At 43.6% G+C, this 26,218-nt stretch overlaps 1 protein-coding gene across 1 annotated transcript in view; it reads left to right on the forward strand.

The window, feature by feature from the left end:
- Nucleotides 1-26,218, forward strand: part of ATG12 (autophagy related 12) — a 60,593-nt gene that overhangs the window by 9,943 nt on the left and 24,432 nt on the right. The window contains exon 2 of the mRNA XM_056542007.1: nucleotides 8,824-8,960. Within this exon, the coding sequence (XP_056397982.1) occupies nucleotides 8,824-8,960 (137 nt within the window). The remainder of the gene's footprint in view (nucleotides 1-8,823; nucleotides 8,961-26,218) is intronic.

A 26,218-nucleotide genomic window follows, 5' to 3' on the forward strand; every position in this document is an offset into this window, starting at 1 on the left:
GAGGCACACTGAGTTAGGTAACAAACTATTTCACAACCAATGTCTCCAGCTGTTGCAAAACTGCAACAATCAGCATGCAAAGACAGCCGAAGGGCATGCTGAGAGTTGTAGTTTTGCAACAGCTGGAGGCACACTGCTACAACTCCCTGCATGCCCTTTGGTAGTCTTTGCATGCTGGGAGTTGTAGTTATGCAACAGTGAATGCACACTTTTTCATAGAAAAAATGTGCCTCCAGCTGTTGAAAAACTACAACCCCCAGCATGCACAGACTACTAAAGGGCATGCTGGGAGTTGTAGTTGGATTAACAGCTGTTGCAAAAGTACAACTCCCAGAATGCCCTTGGGCTTTGCATGCTGCGAGTTGTTGCAAAGCAACAGTAGGAGGTGAACAGGACCTCACCTCCTGCTGTATCCTGCCGCCGCTGTATCCTGCCGCAGGGACAAATCCTGCTGCTCCTCTTGCTGCCACCGATCCTGAGTGGACCCCCGCTGGACTAGGGCAAGGTAGGAGACTCCCTGCCGGTGCCGATCTCCGTTCCAATCGCCGACCCGATCACCGCCCAGCGATATGGCTGCTGATAGATATTAGCTGTCATCCCGATCACCGTGTCCAGAGATGCGGTGATCCAGGAAAGCTGTGCCGTAAATGTAAGTACTTCTTAGCAGCGCCATACATTTACGGCACATGTCCTAGGGTCTGCTGTCCCCGTGTTTGGGATGAGGACATTCTGCCATTGCACTTTTACTAGCTAGAGACGGTCACCTCTCTCATGTCACATGCACTTTACTAGGACTGGTATTTACCTTGATTTGACCTGCTAGCCAATAGGATAGTTGGATAGATGCATGTCAGTTGGTATGCTCATATTTGGATAGTGTGGAATTGATTTTAATCTTGATGTTATTATCTTTTGTGAACGTTTTGTACTAACTGCATTATATATTTGAAACTGGTGTTACTGTCTATTCAGCAATTTTTGTGGCAGGATTGTCCTCTTCCCTGAACAGTGGGTCATTTACCCAGCACGGGTTGGCTGTAGTAGGGTTACATTCTGGATGGAGGAATGTATGTTTTTAAATGTCTGTATACTCTCTTCTTTTTTGCATATTGAAATAAAGATGATGTTTTTTGTATGGCACATGAGACTGATTAAATAACTTATTGGTGTGCAGCATGATATAGTTGCTAGCTTTCTCTTTTTTTTTTCTGAACTAGCATGTGTGCAACTTGCTTGCACCCAGGGGTGTGTATTTAGGCGGTGCCCGTTCTCTTTTTTTTTTTTTTTTTTTTGTCTTAAGGGGTTAAGGACTGAGGGATTATGGGTATGCCCATGGTAATTTTTGTCCCTGCCGCTAGCCGGTCGGGGACCGGATCGGGATGCCTGCTGAAATCATTCAGCAGGCATCCCCGGCATATCGCCCATTTGAATTCAGACCGGTGATATTCGGCAATTCAGGGTCATACTGGTCTCCAGTGACCCAGAAAATAAGGGGGTTCGGGGGTGTCCAAGACACCCCCGGTCACCCTGAAGGGATAGGAGTTAGGTGGCAGGGGTGCCACCCTTCCTATCTCTTCTATTGGTGGGTCAGAAGCAACCGACCAATAGCAGATCGGGTGCGGGGGGGGGGTTAAAGTTTGGTTCCCCCGTTCTGCCCACCCACAGTAGTACTGGCAGAACGGGGGAACCGACGGTGACCGGCGCCAGCAGTCCACTTACTACCGGCGGCGGTGATCGGCAGGCGGCGACGATGTGCAGCTGGCTCCCTGGTTCGACGTGCTGCAGACTACGGAAGCTAGTGAGTTGCCTAGCAACATCTTGAGGGCTACGGTTTGGAGACCACTGTGCGGTGGTTTCTAAACCGTGGTCCTCTAAATCTTGCAAAACTACAACTCCCAACATGCACGAACAGCAAACTGTCTCGCCATGCTGGGAGTTGTAGTTATACAACAGCTGGAGGTATGCAACTTCATCTCCCAGCATGCCCTTCGGCGATCAGTATATGCTGGGAGTTGTAGTTTTGCAACAGCTGGAGGCCCCCCCCCCCCCCCCCCCCCCCCCCATGTGAATGTACAGGGTACATTCACATGGGCGGGTTTACAGCGACTTTCCTGCTTCAAGTTTCAGCTGCGGCAAATTTCCCGCCGCAGCTCAAACTTCTAGCGGGAAACTCGCTGTAAACCGCCACCAGTGTGAATGTACCCTAAAAAGCTACACTAACACATAATAAAGGGTAAAACACTACATACAGTAGGGATCCAAAGTTTTTGGGCACCCCAGGTAAAAATTTGTATAAATGTGCATAAAGAAGCCAAGGAAAGATGGAAAAATCTCCAAAAGGCATCAAATTACAGATTAGACATTCTTATATTATGTCAACAAAAGTTAGATTTTATTTCCATCATTTACACTTTCAAAATAACAGAAAACAAAAAAATGGCGTCTGCAAAAGTTTGGGCACCCTGCAGAATTTATAGCATGACCTGCCAGTGTCATAGATTGTTCTCAATCATCATCTGGGAAGACCAGGTGATGTCAGTCTCAAAGGTTTTAAATGCCCAGACTCATCTGACCTTGCCCCAACAATCGGCACCATGGGTTCTTCTAAGCAGTTGTCTAGAAATCTGAAACTGAAAATAGTTGACGCTTACAAAGCTGGAGAAGGCTATAAGAAGATAGCAAAACGTTTTCAGATATCAATATCCTCTGTTCGGAATGTAATGAAGAAATTGCAGCCATCAGGAAGAGTGGAAGTTAAAGCAAGATCTGGAAGACCAGAAGAAAACCTCTTCTACATCCTCACCACAAAAATCAGCATTTGAACTTTGCAAATGAACATATAGACAAGCCTGATGCATTTTGGAAACAAGTTCTGTGGACCGATGAGGTTAAAATTAAACTTCTTGGCTGGATTGAGCAAAGGTACATTTGGAGAAGAAGGGGAACAGAATGTAATGAAAAGAACCTCTGTCCAACTGTTAAGCATGGGGGTGGGTCAATCATGCTTTGGGGTTGTATTGCAGACAGTGTCACAGGGAACATCTCACGAGTAGAAGGAAAAATGGATTCAATAAAATTTCAGCAAATTTTGGATGCTAACTTGATGCCATCTGTGAAAAAGCCGAAGTTAAAGACAGGATGGCTTCTGTTTAGGATAATGATCCTAAACACACCTAAAAATCCACAGGGGATTACATCAAGAGGCGTAAACTGAAGGTTTTGCCATGGTCTTCACAATCTCGTGACCTCAACATAATTGAAAATGTATGGATAGACCTTAAAGGGGTACTCCAGGCCAAAACTTTTTTTATATATCAACTGGCTCCGGAAAGTTAAACAGATTTGTAAATTACTTCTATTAAAAAATCTTAATCCTTCCAATAGTTATTAGCTTCTGAAGTTTTCTGTCTAACTGCTCAATGATGATGTCCAGGGGTGTGGAAATTTTATAAAAAAACTACTTGTCCACGGGACTAAAATGGAGCGAAATCTACTCATGACTATCCACTTGTCCAGGCCAATTATCGCTTTTACGCTCAAATTTTTTCCTCCTCGCCCTATAATAGCCATAACTACCTACTATAATGATATCTTTTAATTTTTCAATAACATATTCTCTGAAAAAAAAAAAAAATATATATATATATATATATATATAAATATATATATATATATATATATATATATATATAATATTATATGGGAAGTGAAATTGAAATAGTAAAAGATAATTTTGCAGATTTGGTGGTTTTTCTGGGATATTATAAAAATTACAAATCTGTGGTTCGGTATTTTTTTTTACATTTACCGTACGGGATACATAATGTTATATTTTAATAGGTTGTACAATTACGCACAAAGCGATACCAAATGTTTGTTTTTATATAGGAAAAGGGGGTGATTTGAACTTTTAACATGAAAGGGGTTAATGCAGCGGTCTTCAAACTGTGGCCCTCCAGATGTTGCAAAACTACAACTCCCAGCATGCCCGGACAGCCAACGGCTGTGCTGGCATGCTGGGAATTGTAGTTTTGTAACATCTGGAGGGGCACAGTTTCAAGACCACTGGGTTAATGTGTGTCTTTCAAACTTTTATTAAAACTTTTTATTTTTTTTATTTTTACACTTAGGAGGAATCATTAGATTCCTCAGACAGATTAATGAAGTTCTATTGAACTCTATTAATCCTGTATGCTCTGTGATCCATTGATAGAGCCTAGCCCAGCCAGGCTCTATCAATGACAGAGCGGGACAGCAGGGAACAGAGGTAAGCCCTCTGGCTACCTCCATAGTGGATCGCCCCCCTGCGATCGCGCTGCGGGGGCGATCCACCCCACTAGCCCACCAGGGAGCATTCACATGTCCCTTTAGATGCCGCTGTCAGCTTTGACAGTGGCGATCTAAAGGGTTAATAGCCAGCCGCGGCGATCGCCGCATACTGGCTATTAGCGGCGGCCCCCGGCTACTGAGAACAGCCGGGGGCTGCAGAGTATGGAGCAGGCAGGAATCCCGAGCCCGCTCCATACTCCCCTGTGAGCGCCGCAAGCATCTCCCCGTGCAGACGTGCCTCCTCCCCCTCAGTTCTCCGAAGCTACAGCTGGGGGGAGTGAAGGTAGAGGATGCAGGTCTGCACGGGGAGCAAGAAGCCACGCCCCCTCATCTCCCCCCGCACGTCTGCAGAGCAGGGGAGAGAAAACAAATACTGTACACAGCTTCTAATCTCCCCTGCTCTGCTTCGGAGGACACAGGCTGCAGAGTATGGAGCGGGCTGCAGATTGCCGCCGCACTTGTCAGGTCCGGCCCTGCTTGCCCAAAGCCGGGCTAAGGGCCGGACAAATTCACCTGCCCGGCGCCCAAAACTGCTAGTCCCGGGCGTCGGGCGATAGGAATTCCACATCCCTGATGTCAAATCCCGGGAGCTGTGCAGTTCCTATGGGGATATTCTCCCATCATGCACAGCTCCCGGGATGTGACATAATCATTGAGCAGTTAGACAGAAAACTTCAGAAGCTAATAACTATTGGAAGGATTAAGATTTTTTTAATAGAAGTAATTTACAAATCTGTTAAACTTTCCGGAGGCAGTTGAGAGAGAGATATATATATATATATATATATATATATATCCCTTTAAAATGGAATACCCCTTTAAAAGAGCAGTGCGTGACAGACAGCCCAGAAATCTCAAAGAACTGGAAGACTTTTGTAAGGAAAAATGGGCAAAGATACCTCAAACAAGAATTGAAAGACTCTTGGCTGGCTACAAAAAGTGTGATACTTGCCAAAGAGGGCAGTACAAGATATTAACTCTGCAGGGTGCCCAAACTTTTGCAGATGCCATTTTTTATTTTATTTATTTATTTATTTATTTTTTTTTGAAAGTGTAATGATGGAAATAGAATCTAACTTTTGTTGACATATTATAAGAATGTCTAATCTGTAATTTGATGCTTTTTGGAGATTTTTCCATCTTTCCTTGGCTTCTTTATGTACATTCATACAAATCTTTACCTGGGGTGCCCAAACTTTTCATCCCCACTGTATACACCCCTTTCAATAAAAATGAAAAATGCATTGTACCGCAGGGTTTCCAAAACGGAGCCCCCAGCTGTTGCAAAACAACAACTCCCAGCATTTCCGTACAGCCAATGACTGTCCAGGCATGCTGGGAGTTTAGCAACAGCTGGAGGTTCCCTGTTTGGGAATCACTTGCGTAGAATACCCCTATGTCCACCCCTATGCAATCCCTAATTTAGTCCTCAAATGCGCATGGTGCTCTCTCACTTCGGAGCCCTGTCGTATTTCAAGGATACAGTTTAGGGCCACATATGGGGTATTTCCGTACTCTGGAGAAATGGCATTACAAATTTTTGGGGGCTTTTTCTCCTTTTACCCCTCATGAAAAGGAAAAGTTGGGGGCTACACCAGCCTGTTAGTGTAAAAAGATAAAACATTTTACACGAACATGCTGTTGTTGCCCCATACTTATTTTCACGAGGTAAAGGGGGGGGGGGGGGGAAGACCCTCAAAATTTGTAACGCAATTTCTCCTGAGTACGGAAATACCCCATATGTGGGCGTAAAATGCTCTGCGGACGCACAACAAGGCTCAGGAGTGAAGGCGCACTATATTCGTTTAAGGCCTAAATTGGTGATTTTCACAGGGGTGGCTGATTTTACAGCGGTTCTGACATAAACGCAAAAAAAATTCAAATAAAAAAAAATACCCACATGTGACCCCATTTTGGAAACTACACCCCTCATGGAATGTAACAAGGGGTATAGTGAGCCTTAACACCCCACAGGTGTTTGACGAATTTTCATTAAAGTTGGATGGGAAAATGAGAAAAAAAAGTCACTAAAATGCTGGTGTTACCCAAAATTTTTCATTTTAACAAGGGAAAATAGGAAAAAAGCCCCCCCCCCCCCCAAAAAAAAAAAAAAAATTTGTAACCCTATTTCTTCTGCGTAAGAACATACCCCATATGTGGATGTAAAGTGCTCTGAGGGTGATCTACAATGCTCAGAAGAGAAGGAATGCCATTGGGATTTTGGAGAGAAACTTTGTCCGGAATTGAAGGCCATAGGGCCAGAACAATGGACCCCCACATGTGACCCAATTTTGGAAACTACACCCCTCATATAATGTAATAAGGGGTGCAGTGAGCATTTACGCCCCACAGGTGTCTGACAGATTTTTGGAACAGTGGTCCGTGAAAATGAAATATGTAATTTTTCATTTGCACAGCCCACTGTTCCAAAGATCTCTCAAATGCCAGTGAGCAGAGCGCTTCAAAGTTAGAAAAAATGCTAAATATTCTTTTTTTATTTTTTTCATAAAATTTTCGAAATTTTCACCAAGAAATGATGCAAGTATCGACAACATTTTATCAGTAACATAAAGTAGAATATGTCATGAAAAAACAATCTCTGAATCAGAATGAAAAGTAAAAGCATCTCAGAGTTATTAATGCTTAAAATGCAAAATGTGCAAAAAATGCTCTGGTCCTTAACCCCTTATGGACCAGGCCCATTTTGGCCTTATGGTGAAAAAGGGCTCAGTCCTTATGGGATTAAGAACCGAGCATTTTTGCACTTTCGCTTTTTCCACCTTACCTTTTAAAAATCATAACCCTTTAAATTTTGCACCTAAAAATCCATATGATGGCTTATTTTTTGTGCCACCAATCCTACTTTGTAATGACCTCAGTCATTTTGCCCAAAAATTTAAGTCAAAACAAAAAAAAAGAAATCTTTGTGCGACAAAATTGCAGTACATTTTTAGGTAAAAATGACACCTTATCTTTATTCTGTAGGTCCATACGATTAAAATGATACCCTACTTATATAGGTTTGATTTTGTCGTACTTCTGAAAAAAATCATAACTAAATGCACGAAAATGTATGTCTAAAATTGTCATTTTTTGACACCCCCCCCCCCCCTATAACATTTTTTACTCTGCGTACGGGGCAATATGAGGGCTCATTTTATGCGCCGTGATCTGAAGTTTTTAGCGGGACTATTTTTGTATTGATCGGACTTTTTAATCACTTTTTATTCATTTTTCATAATATAAAAAGTGACCAATTACGCTATTTTTGAATTCGGAATTTTTTTGCGTGTACGCCATTGACCGTGCGGTTTAATTAACTATATATTTTATAGTATGGACATTAATGTACGCGGCGATACCACGTTTTTATTTTTATTTACACAGTTTTTTTTTTTTTGTTTTTTTTATGGGTAAAGGGGGGTGATTCAAACATTCATTATGGGAGGGGTAAATTATCTTTATTTCCTCTTCTCTCTTTTTTTTTTTTTTTTTTTCCCCCTTAGCAATGTTAAAGCTCCCATAAGGGACTATAACATGCAGTACATTTTTATCATAAACTCTATGGTCAGATCACGGTTGCATAACTCGGTGCTATGTGCGTACAACAGTAAATGAGTCGCACAATAATCTCACTCTCAACATGTTTCTGCAAGCGCGTCACTTACAATACTCAACATGCTTGCTTCCTCAGGGGAAACACTCAGGGACCTGTGTAAGGATAGCACAACTTTAATAAAAAATCTGCATTCACTAAGAGTTACTAGATTATAGAGTGGACACCTAGTCCTATATCCAAGATAGACCTCAATATACGGACATGGATAGCGTCACCATGTTAGCTCCCATGTGGCATATGTCTCACACTGCAGGGGTTCCAGTAACTGGTTCTATATACCCTGGAGCCCTAGGTGTAGATGCTATTGTTAGGTTTACAATCAAACGCTGCAGTGGCAGAGTTCCCGCTGTGTTGCTGAAGGATAGGGGATAAGATGTCTGATCACGGGGTCCTGCTGCTGGGGACCCCTGCAACCTCCCTGCTGCACCCGGCATTCGTTTAGAGTGTTGGGTGTTGCGCTGGAGGTTCGTGACAAAACTGCCACACTCCATCCCATAGTCTTGAATTGAGGGGGCGTGGCAGTGGTGTCACAAGCCTCCGCATCGCCAGTCATTTGGCATGGAGCAAAGTTCGCTCCGTGCATCGGATGTCTGGGGTGCTGCAGCTGAGATCGTGGGGGTCCACAGCGCCACCCCACCCCCCGCGATCAGACATCTTATCCGCTATCCTTTGGATAGGGGATAAGATGTCTAGGGGTCGAGAACCCCTTTAAGCTCTCCCACCTTTTGTTTGAGGATGCCGCTATCTACCCCAGTCTTGGTGAATACAAAAAGGGTATTGGGTGTAACCAGTTGTATCCCAAAGTGATTTTGAATTGTGTAAGAAAAACCCTTTTTAGAAATGAAGTGTTGAAATTGAATTTTTTCCCCCTCTAGTTGATGTCCTCCTAAAGGCTGTTGGTGATACACCAATAATGAAGAATAAGAAGTGGACTATAGAGCGGACTCGTACAGTGCAAGGTCTGATGTTCTTTATCAAGAAGTACTTGAAGATGGAAGCATCAGAACAGATGGTAGGTGTTTATATTCAATTACATGATCACTTGAATATATATCAATGTGAACAGCCACACAACATGACTTAGTCTATGTTCACACGCCAGAATTTCTGCACTGAATTCTGCATGAATTTATAGCCAATACACTTCAAAGTAATTCCTGCAGCAGAAATTCTGCTGTGTAAATGGGACAATTTAGTGAAGTGTATTGGCTCCAAATTCATGCAAACTGCTATGCAGAAATTCTGGCGTGTGAACATAGCCTTATAGTTCTCACACAGCTAGAGGTCAGCAGTTATATTATCAGCTATATAAGCAACAATGGGGGAGATTTATCAAGAAATGTCTATTTTAGATCAAATTTCCACCTTTTTTTTGTCTATACTTTGACTAGTGTGCGCCTTATTCGTCAATAATGTGCAGCGTAATGATGAATAAGGTGCAGCTCTCCTTTAGCGTGAAAAGTTGTCTAACGTACACCTTTTCTTAAAAAAAAAAAAGTCAGACCAACAACCAGAGGCCTGGGTTCTCAACCCTAGGTACACGTACCCATAGGGGTACACCACGGGTTGAGCGTTGGTATGCGAAAGCGCCGACAAATACTGGCCATGCACTGGCAAGTACTTGTCAGCGCATAGCCGGGCAAACCTCCAGCTGTTGCAAAACTACAATTCTCAGCATGCAGTGACAGAAGGGCAAGCTGGGACTTCTAGTTATGCAACAGCTGGAGGCACACTACTATAACTTTAGGCATGCCCTTTGGCTGTCCGTGCATGCTGGAGGTTGTAGTTATGCAACAGCTGGAGGCACACTGTTTGTAAAACACAGAGTTTGTTACATAACTCAGTGTTTCCTAAACTGTGTGCCTCCAGCTGTTGCAAAACTAAAACTCCCAGCATGCATGGTCTGTCCGTGCATGCTGGGAGTTAGTTATGCAACAGCTGGAGGCACAGGGATTGGGAAACGCTGAGTTAGAAAACAGATAATGTTTCCCAGACAGTGTGCCTCCAGTTGTTGCAAAACTACCCAGATAGCCGAGGGGCATGCAGGGAGTTGTAGTTTTGCAACAACTGGAGGAGAACAGATTGGGGACCACTGTGTAGTGGTCTCCAAACTGTGGCCTTCCAGATGTTGCAAAACTTCAACTCCAAGCATGCCCAGACTGCCTAGGCATGCTGAGAGTTGTAGTTCGGCAACATCTGCAGGGCCAGATGTTACAGAACTACAACTCCCAGCATGCCTGGACTGTCTGGGCATGCTGAGAGTTCTAGTTTTGCAACATCTGGAAGAGCACAGATTGGAGAGTCTCCAGACTGTGGCCCTGTTGCAAAACTACAACACCCAGCATGCCCAGACAGCCAAAGGCTGTCTGAGCATGCTGGAAGTTGTAGTTTTGAAACTCCTAGAAGCAGCAGCGAAGATTAGTGACGATCTTCACTGCTGCCTCTGATGCTGATGCCGCCGCTGCCCCATTGCCTCCCCCATCCCCGGTTTTATAATTACTTGGGCCCGGGGAGTCACAAATGATAAATACATGACGTCTGCATGGTCAAAAATAAAAAGTTCAACTGGTAGGCAAAAAGAGTAGCGCGGGCCCCGGGAATTATAAAACCGGGGATGGGGGAGGCAATGGGGCGGCGGCGGTGGTGGTTGGACTAGGGAGGACCCCAGGACAGGCAGGGGGAGAGAAGCGAGCGGTGGCGGTCTCTTGCCCCTTAAAAGCCGCTGCAGTTCATTGATTTAAAGCGCCGGCATATCGGTATAAGTTATCAGCTATTGGGCTGGTAACAGCGGGACTTCTGCCAGTTAACCCGCCGGGTTAACTGAATGCCGTCTATAGACGGCGGAATGCCCGAAGGACCTGCGCTATTCGCAGTCTATAGATGGGATTCTGCGGGAAGGAGTTAATGGTTGAATTATGGAAGGTAGAAATTATTCTCACACCTACTGGTAGGTGGGGTAGCTATGCGCCTAAAAATTTACCTTTGCTCACAAAATAGCGACTTTGGACAAAAGTCGCAAATGATAAATACGTGACCACTGCATGGTCAAAAAGAAAAAGTTCAACAGGCAAAAAGAGTGAAACTGTCTATATCAAAAGGCGCATGCAAGTCTCAAAATATGCTGCTTGCGCCTGAACTGCGCCAAAACATAGACAAAAAAATGCTCTAAAAGCAATGATAAATCTCCCCCAATGTGTATGAAGTTCGCTCAGGAGCTGAGCATGCTTTATATCCACTATAGCTGGGATCCATGGCTAATGACAAACATCATGCAGCTGTCCGGTATTAACCATTTAGACTAGTGCAGCACTCCATTCAGGGACTTTATGCTAGTAGTCCAAGCGGTTCATCCCCATAGCCCCTGGGTGGTGGTCCGGCTGGATGCACTGGCTGCTTAAAATACTTCTTGGCTTGAGGTTGAACAAGAAGGGGCAAGAAGGCTGCTACAGGAGTGCAGGAGATGCCTCTCCTGGGATATGCAAGTCCCTCTGCTGCTCAGTAGGGATTTATGGGGATGCTACTTTATTGGTGAAAATTTGCTGGGGCTGCAGGAGACTCTCATCACCTCCTCTGAGCTATGGAGAAGTGTCAAGGGTCCTAGACTAGTCATTGGACTAGCACCTTTTATCTTATCAAGGCTATATGATCGTGGAACTCAAGATGTGTGCCGTAAATGTGCCGTATGTTGTGCAGGCCTGGGTTAGAGGGACTGCATAAATGTTATAATATTCCCCCTTTTTAATAATTATTGGTTTATGTGTGTGAAACAGCCTTTTTCAGGTATATCTTCAAGATTCATAAACATCAGATTCATAGACAGAACAGGGAGTGGCCCTGACCATTTCTTCTTATAGGGTCCAGACGTTTCTGATTGAGGCATTTCCCTCGAGCAAAAAACATTCCCCATACTTATTGATAGAATAGAAGGGCATATAGTCACATTTTTAACCCCATGCCCCTTTACACTGTGTTCACATTGGGGCTTTGAATTAGCAGTAATGTTAATTACCACCACAGTTTTACTGCTATTTTCCAAAATAGCTGTAAAAATGTTGTGATTTGTACAGTATAATCGCAGTAAGATGGCACCATTTACAGAAACTTCGCTATATTTACACTGACACACATATAGTTCTCAGATTATTGAGTTTACCCCTATTTCTTGTGTATTTTTTTGCGCAGTGAATTTTATTGTCTTTTTTGATAGAGCAAAAGCAAGTACTCTATTTTTGTGTTGTGGAATGCATTCTACAGTGGATACTAATTTATCATGTGCGTTTTTTTGTTTAGACACTTCTTGGCGCAAATGCGTTTTTTTTTTAACGCAAAAATGCACCATCAAAAAGGACACAGGGTTCGGTGGGTTACAGGCAGTTTACCAACATGGTTGAGTGCACATAGTATTAGAGTACTAATATCATTATGGTGAAGTGTTCGCATTATTTATGCGCATACTGCACCACAGACTAGGGAGTAGTCAATTGGAGATGGGCTTTCATCCATGTTACATATACCTAGCCTGTTGTTTGCAATAGGATATACAAACAATCTATGTGCAATAATAAGTTATATGTATTTGCATTTATATTCGCCTTGTATTCCACTGAATGTTTTTTTTTTTTTTTTATTGGTGTCCTTGTGAGTTATACCTCATGTTTTCTATTTTTAAATGATGAATAATAAAATTTTGTTAAATTTTTAATGGAGTTTTTTTTGTAGCTCTATTTTCTTTCTTGGTATACATATTTGCGCATAGAGCCCCTCCACAGTTTAGGAGGACAATATAGTTCCTAGACCTGCTATGATGCGGATACATTATGTTAGGTTAATTATAGGTCTAGTGGGACTATTGTTTATATTAAAAAGGAGACGTAGGAAAGTGTTCTACCGAGACAGCCGTGGCATGCAGGAGCTGTCCCTCAACACTGCTAAACTACAACTACTCCCATCATGGGACAGTCTGTCCCATGATGGGAGTAGTTGAACCGCAGCGCTGAGAGACTGCACTTGCACATCCCCTCCGGCTGCGGGACTATTTTAGGACAGTTAGAACTACTACTCCCATCCAGGGCTGTGGAGTCGGAGTCGGACGAAATTTTGGGTACCTGGAGTCGGAGCCGGCAAACAATGCACAGACTCCTACTAAATTTAGATTGGAATAAAAAAAGCAAGTTTAAATGTCCCAATTCACAAAAAGTTTTATTAATGACTTCTCTACTGTAAGAATAAAGACCAATGCATGCAGTGCCTCATGTAACCGCAAAACAAACACGTTAAGTGACTGTGAAGAAGCATGCTTTTCATGTGCAGCAACGCACGATTAGGAGGGGCAATACTTAAACTTTCCATAGTGTTGTGTTCTGCTGTTACAGGGACCCCATGGGTAACATAGTCTCTCACTGAAAGGATTAAGTAAATATGTTTTTTGCAGGAATAGAGACACTTGTATAAGTGAAGGGAATGGAGGGTCAAAAGTTCAAGACTGAAGCTGTAAACCGTTGGAAAAACTGCTGCCATTCAGCTAAGGCTATAAAAACTTGTAAACTCCGATTGTTAGCTTAAACTTTAAACAGGACTATGAGATTCTACTAGAGAAATCATGTTTTATAATAAATGCCCCTTCCTGGATCCTCCCACTGCCCTATCTTCAGCAGCAGATCAGCACACAAAAAGAAGGCAGCAGCTTCTGCCCAACTACCTCTCTGCTAGAAGAGCTTAGAACTTGGTGGAACAGCTTCTTGGATTTAACTGTAAGTGTTTATAAATACATTCGCATATTAATATAGAGGAGTAGGAAGCACAAAAAACTGGAGTCAGAACATTTATCGACCGACTCCACAGCCCTGCTCCCATCATGGACAGACTCTGACCATGATGGGAGTTATAGTCCAGGGGCTGAGGATCAGATCACATTTATTAGGTAAACAAGCTGGTGGCATATGCGGCTCCACTGCGCTCCCTGTCGGCTCCCGACGGGGTATACTGTATAAGCTGTCACAATTCATAATCCCCCGCCGCCGGGAGACAGGAGCCTTGATTGGTAAATAGCTTTTCACCAATCGGAGCTGCTGTCTCCCGGCGGTAGGGATTATGAATTAGCAGAGCTGTATATAGGAGCCGGAGGGGAGCGTAGTGGAGCCGCATGCGACGCCGGATTGTTAACTTAATAAATGTGGATCGCAGCAGGTCTCTGGAGAATGACCTACTGCGATCTGCCCCTCAGCCCTTAAACTATAACTCCCATTATGGACAGTCTGTCCCATGATGGGAGTAGTTGTAGTACTGCAGCGCTGAGGGATGGCACTTGCACATCCCCCGGCTGCGGGACTTTTAGGACTAGTACTCCCTTCATGGAAAGACTCCATCCATGATGGAAGTTATAGTCTAGGGGCTGAGGTGCAGATCGCTGCAGGTCATTCTCCAGAGACCCGCTGTGATCCGCATTTATTAAGTTAACAAGCCGGCGGCACATGTGGCACCACTGCGCTCCCCACTGGCTCCAGTGCCATCCCTCAGTTCTGTGGTACTACAACTACTCCCATCATGGGACAGACTGTCCCATGATGGGAATAGTAGTCCAAGGGTAGAGGGGCAGATCGAAAGGGGTCTCACTCCTGAGACACCTTGCAACCTTTACTGCTCCGCCTCCTAGTGATGACTTCATTAGGGGGTGGAGCTACACAGTCCAGGCCTGACTCTGTTCACATTATACATTTTTCATAATGGGAACAGACACTTTCTGGCAGTGTTTTCCCAAACAGGGAGACTCCAGCTGTTGCTTAACTACAGCCCCCCATTATGGGAGTTGTAGTTTAGCAACAATTGGAGGCTCCCGGTTTAGGAACATGCTGCATTATGTGCACTATCCCCAGGGGAGAGCACCAAAAAATTTACTAACCCATATTTCTTGTTTTTCTTTTCATTTCAGATGCGTGAATGTGGAGGACTACATCAGATTCGGTGGACTGCGACGATGACCAGCTGTTTTTTAATTTCAATAAAATGGTTAACAAGGGCTGTGGGGGAGTGTTTAAACATTTTTTAAAAAATTATAATGTGTCAAGTTTTTAATTTAATTTTCAGGCTTAGTAGTGGAAGCTGTCTTATAGACGGAATCAATTACTAAGCCAGGGCTTAGTGTTGGCCCCAAAATCAGCTAGCGCTAACCTCCAATTATTACACTGGTACCCACTGCCACAGGGGTGTCGGGAAAAGCCGGTACCAACAGGCCCGGCGTGTCAACTATGGCATTCTTAGGCCTAGGTGGTAACAGGCTGGCATTATTTAGGCTGGGGAGGGTCAGTAACAATGGTCCTTGCCCACCCTGGTAACGTCAGGCTGTTGCTGGTTGGTTGCTATCTGCCTGATACTGAAAATCGGGGGAACCACACACACTTTTTTTTTTTTTTTATTAAATAAAAAGCGTGTGTGTGTTTCCCCCTATTTTCAATAGCCAGATACCAACTAAGCAACAACAGCCTGACGTTACCAGGGTGGGTGAGGACCATTGTTACTGGACCTCCCCAGTCTAAATAATGGCAGCCTGGTACAGTCTAGGCGCAGGAGCACCATTTTTGAACCGAACCCCTGTGGCGGTGGGTAAGGGGTAATAATTGGGGTTTAGCGTTAACTGATTTTGGGGATAACGCTAAGTCCTGGCTTAGTAATCGATTCAGTCTGAAAGACAGCTTCCACTACTAAGCCAGAAAATTTAAATTATAAAAAACACAACACATTGAAACAATTTTTCTATTTAAAAAAACACTCCCCCCCCCCCCCCACAGCCCTCGTTAACCCTTTTGACATTTAAAAAAATTGTTGCAATCCACTGAATCTGACGTAGTCCTCTGCATTCACTTATCTAAAATTAGGAGAAAAAAAAAAGGTTAGTACATTTTTGGTGCCACTTACGGTTCTGGCTCCATTCAAAAGTAGTGCAGGATTTCTCCTTTCGGATTCCCTGTTGGCGTTTCTGAAAGAACTACTCCAGCATGTCTGAGCATTCGACAGAGGGAGGTGGACGCTCCAAGAAGAGTTGTTCCGGCCCGGCTACGGAGGTGTGGATCTACTTCTGGTTGAGAATTTAAATTTCATTCCATATTCTGCAAGCTAAGTCAGGCTATTGTTTTATTTTGTAGGGTAGTAAGAAGTCTTCTTCTAAATCCTGTAATGTGCAAAATGTAAGTAGCCATTAGATTCTGCCTATAAAAAAATCTATATGCACAACCTGTATTGTTATCATGGCCCAGGAGTCCTCTACAATTGCTAGCAACCTAAGAGTAATTATCCGGGAGGAGATAGATTCATCCCTTAAAGGACTAGGAATTGTTGGGAATGTGGGTGTTTCAGCCTCCTCTGTGGTCACCCCTGCCATTTCCAGTTCCCCTAGTTTTAAAGAGGAAAATCATACTCTATATTCCTCTGAGGAAGAGTTTTTTAAATCCAAATTTCTCTTTTCTCCAGATGATACTGATCAGCTCCTTAAAGCAATCAGCCTAATGGCTAATCTTAAGGAGAGCAGAGAGACGGCCATGGCTGTAGATGCTCTTTATGAAGGCTTAGGCCCCATGAAGTCCCGTACATTCAATTTGCATAAAAGTATAAGGCAAATAATTGATAAGGAATGGGAAGATCCTGAGAAGAAATCTTGTTTCCTATGCTCCCTAAAAGGAAGTACCCCTTTGAGGAGTCAGTTACTAATTCATGGGATAGAGCCCCGTTAATTGATGCCCCGGTGGCTAAAACGACCAAAAAAAATCCGCCTTGCCTTTTCATGATCTAGGAACCCTGTCTGACCCAATGGACAAAAAAGCAGAGTTCTTTAACAAAAAGACATGGGAGGTGACCACAGCTTCTATCAGAACCAATCTAGCTGCTACATCTGTTGCTCACTCCCTAAGACTCTGGGTTTTACAATCCCATCCTGTTAACCAGACCCCTAGAGAACGGATCTTGTAATCCTTACCTGTAATCTCCAAGGTGGTGTTTTTTTTTTTTTTCTTTTACAGACTCCTCGGTAGATTCCGTCAGATTGGGTGCCAGAGCAGCTGCTTTATCTATTTCTTCTAGGAGAGCCACATGGCTTAGGCAGTGGAAGGGTGATGTGGGCTCAAAAGGCAAACTATGTTCCATCCCTTGCATTGGAGATCGCCTTTTTGGTCCCGTGTTAGAGAAGTACTTGAGAAGGCTTCTGATAGGAAGAAAGGACTTCCCACTCAGGGTTGTGCCCCTGATTCCTTTCGTAGCAAAAAAAATCCAGAAAGCCTAATCAGAAGTTTCAGGATAATAGGAAATTTTAAAATCCCTTACAAAGGTAGAGGTTTCCTCTTCAATCCCAACAAGGAGTCCAGTTATAAAGATCCAGGTTTGTGGGGGCCTGGGAGAAAATATCTTCCAGCACCTGGGTCCTATCCACCCTGAGATCGAGTCTCCTTCTGGAGTTCCGGTCTTTTCCTCCGGACCGATTCTTTCCCACTGGTATAGTGAAGGATTCCCTGAAACAAGAGGCCATGATAACAGAAATCTCTTCTTTGCTCAAAAAAGTCCTGGTTCCAGTCACCCAGAGGAAGGAGGGGAGAGGATCTATTCCCCTCTTAGTTTAAAAAACAAATAAACGGAGTTATAATACATTTTAAAAAGTTAACCCCTTAAGGACTGGCCAATTTTCACTGTAGGACCCCGCCTTTTTTTTGAACATCTGACCACTGTCACTTTAAGCATTAATAACTCTGGGATGCTTTTACCTTTCATTCTGATTCCGAGATTGATTGATTGTTTTTTCGTGACATATTCTACTTTGTTAGTGGTAAAATTGTGTCGATACTTGCATTACTTCTTGGTGAAAAATTCCAAAATTTTATGAAAAATTGAAAATGTTGCTTTTTTTTAAACTTTGAAGCTCTCTGCTTATAAGGAAAATGAATATTCCAAAAAAATTATATTGATTCACATATACCACATGTCTACTTTATGATTACATCATAAAGTTGACATGTTTTTACTTTTAGAAGACATCAGAGGGCTTCAAAGTATAGCAGCAATTTTCCAATTTTTCACACAATTTTCAAAATCAAAATTTTTCAGGGACCAGTTCTGCTTTGAAGTGCCTTCTTATTAGAAAAACCCCATAAATGACCCAGTTATAAAAACTGCACCCTTCAAAGTATTCAAAATGACATTCAAAAGGTTTGTTAACCCTTTGGGTGTTTCACAGGAATAGCAGCAAATTGAAGGAGAAAATTCAAAATCTTCATTTTTTACACTGGCATGTTCTTGTAGACCCAGTTATTTGAATTTTTACAAGGGGTAAAAGGAGAGAAATCTTCCTAAAATATGTAACCCAATTTCTCTTGAGTAAGAAAATACCTCATGTGTATGTCAAGTGTTCGGAGGGTGCAGTAGAGGGCTCAGAAGGGAAGGAGCGACAGTGGGATTTTGGAGAGCGAGTTTTTCTGAAATGATTTTTGGGGGCCATGTCACATTTAGGAAGCCCCTATGGTGCCAGAACAGCAAAAAAAAAAAATAAAAAAAACACATGGCATACTATTTTGAAAACTACACCCCTCAAGGCACGTAACAAGGGGTCCAGTAAACCTTTTTTTCACTAAAATGCTAGTTTTCCCTCAAATTTAAAATTTTTACAAGGGATAATAGGACAAAATGCCCCCCATCTCTTTTGAGTATGGAAATACCCCATGTTAGGACCTAAAATGCTTTACGGGCGAACTACAATGCTCAGAAAAGGAGTCACATTTGGCTTTTGAAAAGCAAATTTTGCTGAAATGGTTTTGTGGGGGGGATGCCCCATTTAGGAAGCCACTATGGTGCCAGGACAGCAAAAAAAAAAACACATGGCATACTATTTTGGAAACTACACCCCTCAAGGCACATAAAAAGGGGTCCAGTGAGCCTTAACACCCCACAGGTGTTTGACGGCTTTTCGTGAAAGTTGGATGTGTAAATGATTTATTTTTTCACAAAAATGCTAGTTTTCCCTCAAATTTTAAATTTTTACATGGGGTAATAGGACAAAATGCCCCCCAAAATTTGAAACCCCCATCTCTTCTGAGTATGGAAATACCCCATGTGTGGACGTCAAGTTCTCTGCTGGCGCACTACAATGCTCAGAAGAGAAGGAGCGACATTGAGCTTTTGGGGAAAAAAATTGTTTGGATTGGAAGTCGGGGGCCATGTGCGTTTACAAAGCCCCCCTGTGGTCCAGAACAGTGGACTCCCCCCCCCCCCCCCACATGTGACCCTATTTTGGAAACTACACCCCTCACAGAATTTAATAAGGGGTGCAGTGAGTATTTACACCCCACTGGCGTTTGACAGATCTTTGGAACAGTGGGCTGTGCAAATGAAAAAGTAAATTTTTCATATCATCATCACATCAGCACCACAATGAGATTGCTCCCCGTTGACCCTAAAGGAACAGGAAGCACAAAGAGGTTAAAAGGCCCCTCCCCGGACAACCCCTCTGTGTTTCCTGTTCCTTTAGGAAGCATGGAGGTTTTATCTCTTGGTCCTGGGGCTGGTGTCAGGATCAGGTGTGGGCCATACCAGGCGGCAGAGGTCGGTCGTCATAGGATCTCCCCCTCTCAGGTTGCCGCTCCGGGTCGCGCGCTCTGCGCTAGCCTCCCGGACCCTACAAGTCCCCGCCGCGGCGCTCGGTGAGTTTAAGCGGCGGGGAGATAGGCGTGCGGAGACCTCGGGCGCACGCGTGTGTGTCCCCTGGTCTTTTCTGGTCTCCGGCGGTTCCGGCGCTGGCGTGTGACGTCACGTTGCGCGCAGGGTGCCGGGATTGTCAGAGACCGGAAGTTCCGCCTCTTCTCTCGGCGCGGATTTTGAATCCTGGCCGGGTGGTGCTGCACGTGGGGACGCCGATTGGAAGGCGTCAAAACCCGAATCAGCTGGGCTATTTAAAGGTAAGACTCGCCCATTTTATGTCTTCTGCTAAAATGGACGCTACCTCTGGAATTCGCTCTGAATCTGCGGAGCTAGGGAAGTCGATCAGCCCAGTGAGTATCTGGCCCCTTGGGGGTTTCACTTACTTATCTTGTGAGGTTTGTTCCTCTTTTTATGGGTATTCCTTCTCTCCTTTTTTAGGGAGACAAGGACACCCCGAAAAAGTCTTCTAAAGTCAAGCCTAAGAAATGTGCCTTATGCTTTTAAAAATTACCTGAAGGACATCTTAAATCCTTATGTAATTCCTGTACGGCCAGGATTGTTCAGCAGGAGACTCCGTCCTTTTATGGACAAATTAAGGTCACTAATTAATCAACAGGTCCAGGCCTCTGTGGCAGCTGCTCTGCCTAAGCCAACTACTTGTGATCCTCCTCCTGCTAAAAAATCCAAGCCTACAATTAATGTGGATTCTGATTCAGATTCTGAAATAGATGCCTTATCTTCTAACCTGGAGTCAGAGGATGATATTCCTTCTTCCTCCAAAAAATTTGAGGATAAGAGATACTATTTTTCGGCTGAAGATACGGAGACTCTCCTAAATGCCGTAAAAAGTACCATGAATATAGAAGACCCTAAGGTTACCCTGTCAGTGCAGGATGAGATGTTTGCGGGGTTAAAACCTAGGAAACAAAATACGTTTTCTATTCATGAGAACCTGAAAAGCTTAATTATGGATGAATGGAAAGAACCACATAAAAAGCTCATGTTATCTAAAGAATTTAAAGCAAGGTTCCCTTTTGGTACTGAGGATACTGAATTATGGAGTGAAGCTCCCAAGATAGATATTCAAGTGGCTAAAGTGGTCAAGAAAACTTCTCTCCCATTTGAAGATTCCTCACAATTGAAGGAACCTTTTGGATAGGAAGATGGAAGGAATTCTTATGAAAAATTGGGATGCATCATCAGCTTTATTAAATCCCAACATTGCAGCTACAAGCGTGGCAAGATCCCTTTTTCTATGGCTGGGTCAATTAGAAGACTATATTGAAAATAAGACACCCAGAGACCAACTTCTGTCTTCTATCCCTATGCTGAAGCTAGCTACTGCTTTTCTAGTGGATGTGTCAGCTGAGTCAGTAAGAATGGCAGCAAAATCTGCGGCCTTATTTAACTCTGCCAGAAGAGCCCTTTGGCTGAAAAATTGGCAGGGAGATTCTGTCTCTAAATCTAAACTCTGCTCTATTCCTTTTGAAGGTAAACTGGTGTTCGGGTCTGTCTTAGATAACATCCTACAGAAAGCTGCAGACGACAAAAAGAAGTTTCCTGAAGAGAAATCTTCAAAACCAAAGAAGAATTTTCGTCCCTTCAGAAATAGACAGAAGGAGTATAGAGGAAAAGGAAAGTCCGGAAGGTGGAGTTATCCTAAAGGAGGTAAGGGGCGAGACTTCTTGCTCAACCCTAACAACCCTGACAAAAAACAGTGACTTGCCTCCGGTGGGGGGGCGACTAACTCTATTCTACCATCAGTGGAAGGATATAACAACAAACCAGTTCATTCTAAATTCCATCAAGAACGGGTTCAAAATAGAGTTTGTCTCCCCCCCCCCCCCCACCTCAATCTTTCCGCACAACAAATCTCAGCACAGAGTCTCTAAACAACCAGCTATTTCGAGGCGTTCAGGATTTGTTGGCTCTGGGAGCAGTCATTCCTGTTCCTCTAGAGGAACAAGAACAGGGCCACTACTCTCGCCTTTTTCTTGTTCCCAAACCAAATGGTTCTTTCAGAACTATAATAAATCTAAAACATCTGAACCGTTTCATAATATACAAACACTTCAAGATGGAGACTCTCAAAACAGCCGTTCCCCTGATACCTCAGTATGCCTGGATGGCAACCATAGATCTAAGGGACGCCTATTTTCATGTGCCAATTTTTCCAAAACATCAAAAATTCCTGAGATTTGCTGTAATCAAAAATCATATGACCTTCCACTATCAATTCCAGGTTCTACCATTCGGAATATCCTCAGCCCCGAGAATTTTCACCAAGGTTATGATAGAAGTAGTGGCATCCTTGAGACAAAAGGGAATCCTACTCATTCCATATCTGGACGATCTCCTAGTTATTGCCAAATCCAAGGAACTTCTGTCCCAACATGTAAACTCAACAATTCTCTTTTTACAGGATTTGGGCTGGATCATAAATTTCCAGAAGTCGAATCTCCTCCCTGCGAAACAAAAATTGTTTTTAGGGATGATATTAGACTCGGACAGGCAGATGACTTTCCTTCCCGAGGACAAGATTACTGCTCTAATCCAAAAGATCAAAGCCTTCCACCATGCAAATTCCTCCACAATAAGGAATGCGATGTCCCAGTTGGGTTCCATGACCTCTTGCATTCCAGCAGTCCCATGGTGCCAGAGTCACACAAGAATCCTTAAGAAACACATTCTCAAAGTCTGGAACCGCTCACAGAGTGCGCTGGAGAAGATGAAAATTCCTCTTTCTGTCAAAAATTCTCTCATTTGGTGGATGAAGAGAAAAAACCTGGAAAAAGGGGTATCCTGGGTTCCCCTTCCTGTGGTGACAGTCACAACAGACGCCAGTCAAAGGGGTTGGGGCGCACATGTTCAGAATTCTTACCTACAGGGCACTTGGTCAGAGGAAACTCGTCTGCACTCCTCCAATTTCAGAGAACTGAAAGCCGTATTCAAGGCGCTGAAGGCTTCTCAACACCAAATCTGGAATCATCATGTGAAGGTTTACACCGACAACGCTACCACAGTAGCCTTCCTAAATCATCAGGGAGGAACAAGACACAGCCTTCTACAAGCCTTGACAGAAAAGATCTTTTTTTGGGCGGAAGGCAAGATATTGTCACTTTCTGCTGTGCATCTCAAGGGAAGCGAAAATACCCAAGCAGATTATTTAAGCAGACATCAGATCAGTCCGGGGGAATGGGAACTCAATCCACAAGTTTTTCAAGATCTTGTCCTGAAGTGGGGCATTCCAGAGGTGGATCTATTCGCCACAAGGAAAAATCGGAAGGTAAACAAATTCTTTTCCCTGTTTCCAGGCGATCTCCCGGAGGGAGTAGATGCACTTCAACAAAGTTGGAACTTCAACTTAGCCTATGCGTTCCCTCCTTTCCCTCTGATCAGCAGGTCTCTACAGAAGATATGGATGGAGAAGGCCAAGGTGATATTCATAGCCCCAAGGTGGCCCAAAAGAGGTTGGTAGACTCTACTTCAACATCTCTCCATAGATCACCCTTACCCTCTACCAGTAAGAGAAGATCTCCTGCAGCAGGGTCCTATACTATTCAGGGATCTAACAAACCTGCAGTTGACAGCCTGGCTTTTGAGCGGTCAGTGTTGATTCAGAGGGGCCTGTCCCACAGAGTAATAGATACTCTATTAAAAAACAAAAAACCTTCTTCTACTTCGGCTATTTATTGGAAACAATGGAAGAAATTTGTCTCCTGGTGTGGTTCCTCCCCTCCAAACCCTCTGAACCCTGATATACCACAAATCTTAAACTTTCTTCAGGAAGGATTTGACAAAGGATTATCCATCAGTACTTTGAAAGTACAGGCAGCAGCCTTAGGTTGTTTTTTTGATACAAGTATTGCGGAGCATAAGTGGGTCAGAAGATTTTTTTGGTGCTGTGTCAAGGCTGAAGCCGAAAATATCTAACCTGTCTCCGCCTTGGGATCTTAATTTAGTGCTTTCTAGTCTCACCAAGGAACCTTTCGAACCACTTTCAGACTCTTCTATAAAATTCCTAACTTGGAAGGCAGTATTCCTGACAGCCATCACAACTGCAAGAAGAGTAAGTGAGATTCAAGCATTATCGATTGAAGAACCCTACCTTACCGTGCTTGAAGACAGAATTATACTGAAATTAAATCCAGCTTTTTTACCGAAAGTGGTAACAAACTTTCACAGGTCTCAAGATATTATCTTACCAACCTTTTGTAATTCCCCAAAAAATAAAAGAGATATTCCATTCCTTGGATGTCAGGAGAACCATCCTTTTCTACCTACAAAGACCAAGGATTGGAGGAAAGATCAAAATCTCTTTATTCAGTTCCAGGGCCCTAATAAAGGGAAGAAAGCCTCTAAAAGCTCTATTGCCAGATGGGTGAAGTCATCTATTGCTGAGGCTTACAGAAGATCAGGAGAACAAGTTCCTGAACAGCTAAAAGCTCACTCAACCAGAGCAATAGCAGTCTCCTGGGCTGAAAAATGTTCTGCTTCATTGGAGCAGATTTGCAGAGCAGCGACTTGGTCGACACCTCACACCTTCTTTAAACACTACAAATTGGATGTAGCCTCGTCTCAGGATTTGGCCTTTGGACAGAAAGTGCTGCAAGCTGTAGTCCCTCCCTAGACATCATTTATCTGGTATGTCTCATTGTGGTGCTGATGTGATGATGATATGAAAAAGGGGAATTATGACTTACCGATAATTCGGTTTTCTTGAATCATCACATCAGCACCCTTTAATCCCTCCCTAAGTAGTGTACGTATGTTTAGTTCTTTATATGTATACTTCTTAGTAATTTGAAAACACTGAGGGGTTGTCCGGGGAGGGGCCTTTTAACCTCTTTGTGCTTCCTGTTCCTTAAGGGTCAATGGGGAGCAATCTCATTGTGGTGCTGATGTGATGATTCAAGAAAACTGAATTATCGGTAAGTCATAATTCCCCTTTCTCATTTTCACGGACCACTGTTCCAAAGATCTGTCAAATGCCAGTGGAGTGTAAATGATCACTGTACCCCTTATTACATTATGTGAGGGGTGTAGTTTCCAAAATAGGGTCACATGTGGGGGGTCCATTGTTTTGTCACTATGGGGGCTTTGTAAACACGTGGCCTTCAATTCTGGACAAATTTTCTCTTCAAAAGCCCAATGGCCCTCCTTCTCTTCTGAGCATTGTAGTGTGCCAGCAGAGCACTTTACATCCACATATGGGATATTTATATACTCGGAAGAAACGGGGTTACAAATTTTGGGGGCTTTTTTCCTATTTTCCCTTGTGAAAACGAAAAATTTAGGGTGACACTAGCATTTTTGTGAATTTTTTTTATTTATTTATTTTTTTTTTCATTTTTCCATCCAACTTTGAAGAATTTTCATTAAACACCTGTTGGGTGTTAAGGCTCACTCTACCCCTTGTTACATTCCGTGAGGGGTGTAGTTTGCAAAATGGGGTCACATGTGGGTATTTTCTTTTTTTGCGTTTATGTCAGAACCGCTGTAAAATCGGCCTCCCCTGTGCAAATCGCCAATTTAGGCCTCAAATGTACATGGTGCACTCTCACTCCTGAGCCTTGTTGTGCGTCCACAGAGCATTTTACGCTCACATATGGGGTATTTCCATGCTCAGGAGAAATTACGTTACAACTTTTGGGGGGTCTTTTTTTCCCCCCCCTTTTAACGCTTTTTAAAATAAAAAGTATGGGGCAACACCAGCATTTTAGTGTAAATTTTTTTTTTTTTACACTAACAAGCTGGTGTAGCCCCCAACGTTTCCTTTTCATAAACGGTAAAAGGAGAAAAAGCCCCCCAAAATTTGTAGTGCAATTTCTCCCGAGTACGGAAATACCCCATATGTGACCCTAAACTGTTTCCTTGAAATACGACAGGGCTCCGAAGTGAGAGAGCGCCAGGCGCATTTGAGGACTAAATAAGGGATCGCATAGGGGTGGACATAGGGGTATTCTACGCCAGTGATTCCCAAACAGGGTGCCTCCAGCTGTTGCTAAATTCACAGCATGCCTGGACAGTCATTGGCTGTCCGGAAATGCTGGGAGTTGTTGTTTTGCAAGAGCTGGAGGCTCCGTTTTGGAAACACTGCCATACAATACGTTTTTCATTTCTATTGGGGGGGGGGGGAGTGTAAGGGGGTGTATATGTAGTGTTTTACCCTTTATTATGTGTTAGGCCTCGTTCACACTACGGAATTGCCACGGAATTTCCGGGCGGAATTCCACAAGCGCAATTCCGCGGTGTGAACTTTAACATTAGTGTGAACGGGTCTCCGCCAGACATTTCCGCCGCTGAAAGTGTTCCACGCAAAGAAAGAACATGTTCATTCTTTGCGCGGATTCCGCGAGCACTGCATAGCCGTCAATGGTGACGAAGTACATTCGGCAGCGGCCGCCAGGCAGAATCCCCGCTCGCGGAATTCAGCCGCGAGAATTCCGGAGTGTGAACGGGGCCTTAGTGTAGTATAGTGTTTTTAGGGTACATTCGCACTAGCGTGTTACAGTGAGCTTCCCACTAGGAGTTTGCGCTGTGGCAAAAAATTTGCCGCAGCTCAAACTTGAAACGGGAAACATACTGTAAACCTGCCTG

This window comes from Hyla sarda, chromosome 10 (assembly GCF_029499605.1).
Source record: "Hyla sarda isolate aHylSar1 chromosome 10, aHylSar1.hap1, whole genome shotgun sequence".
Taxonomy (NCBI): domain Eukaryota; kingdom Metazoa; phylum Chordata; class Amphibia; order Anura; family Hylidae; genus Hyla; species Hyla sarda.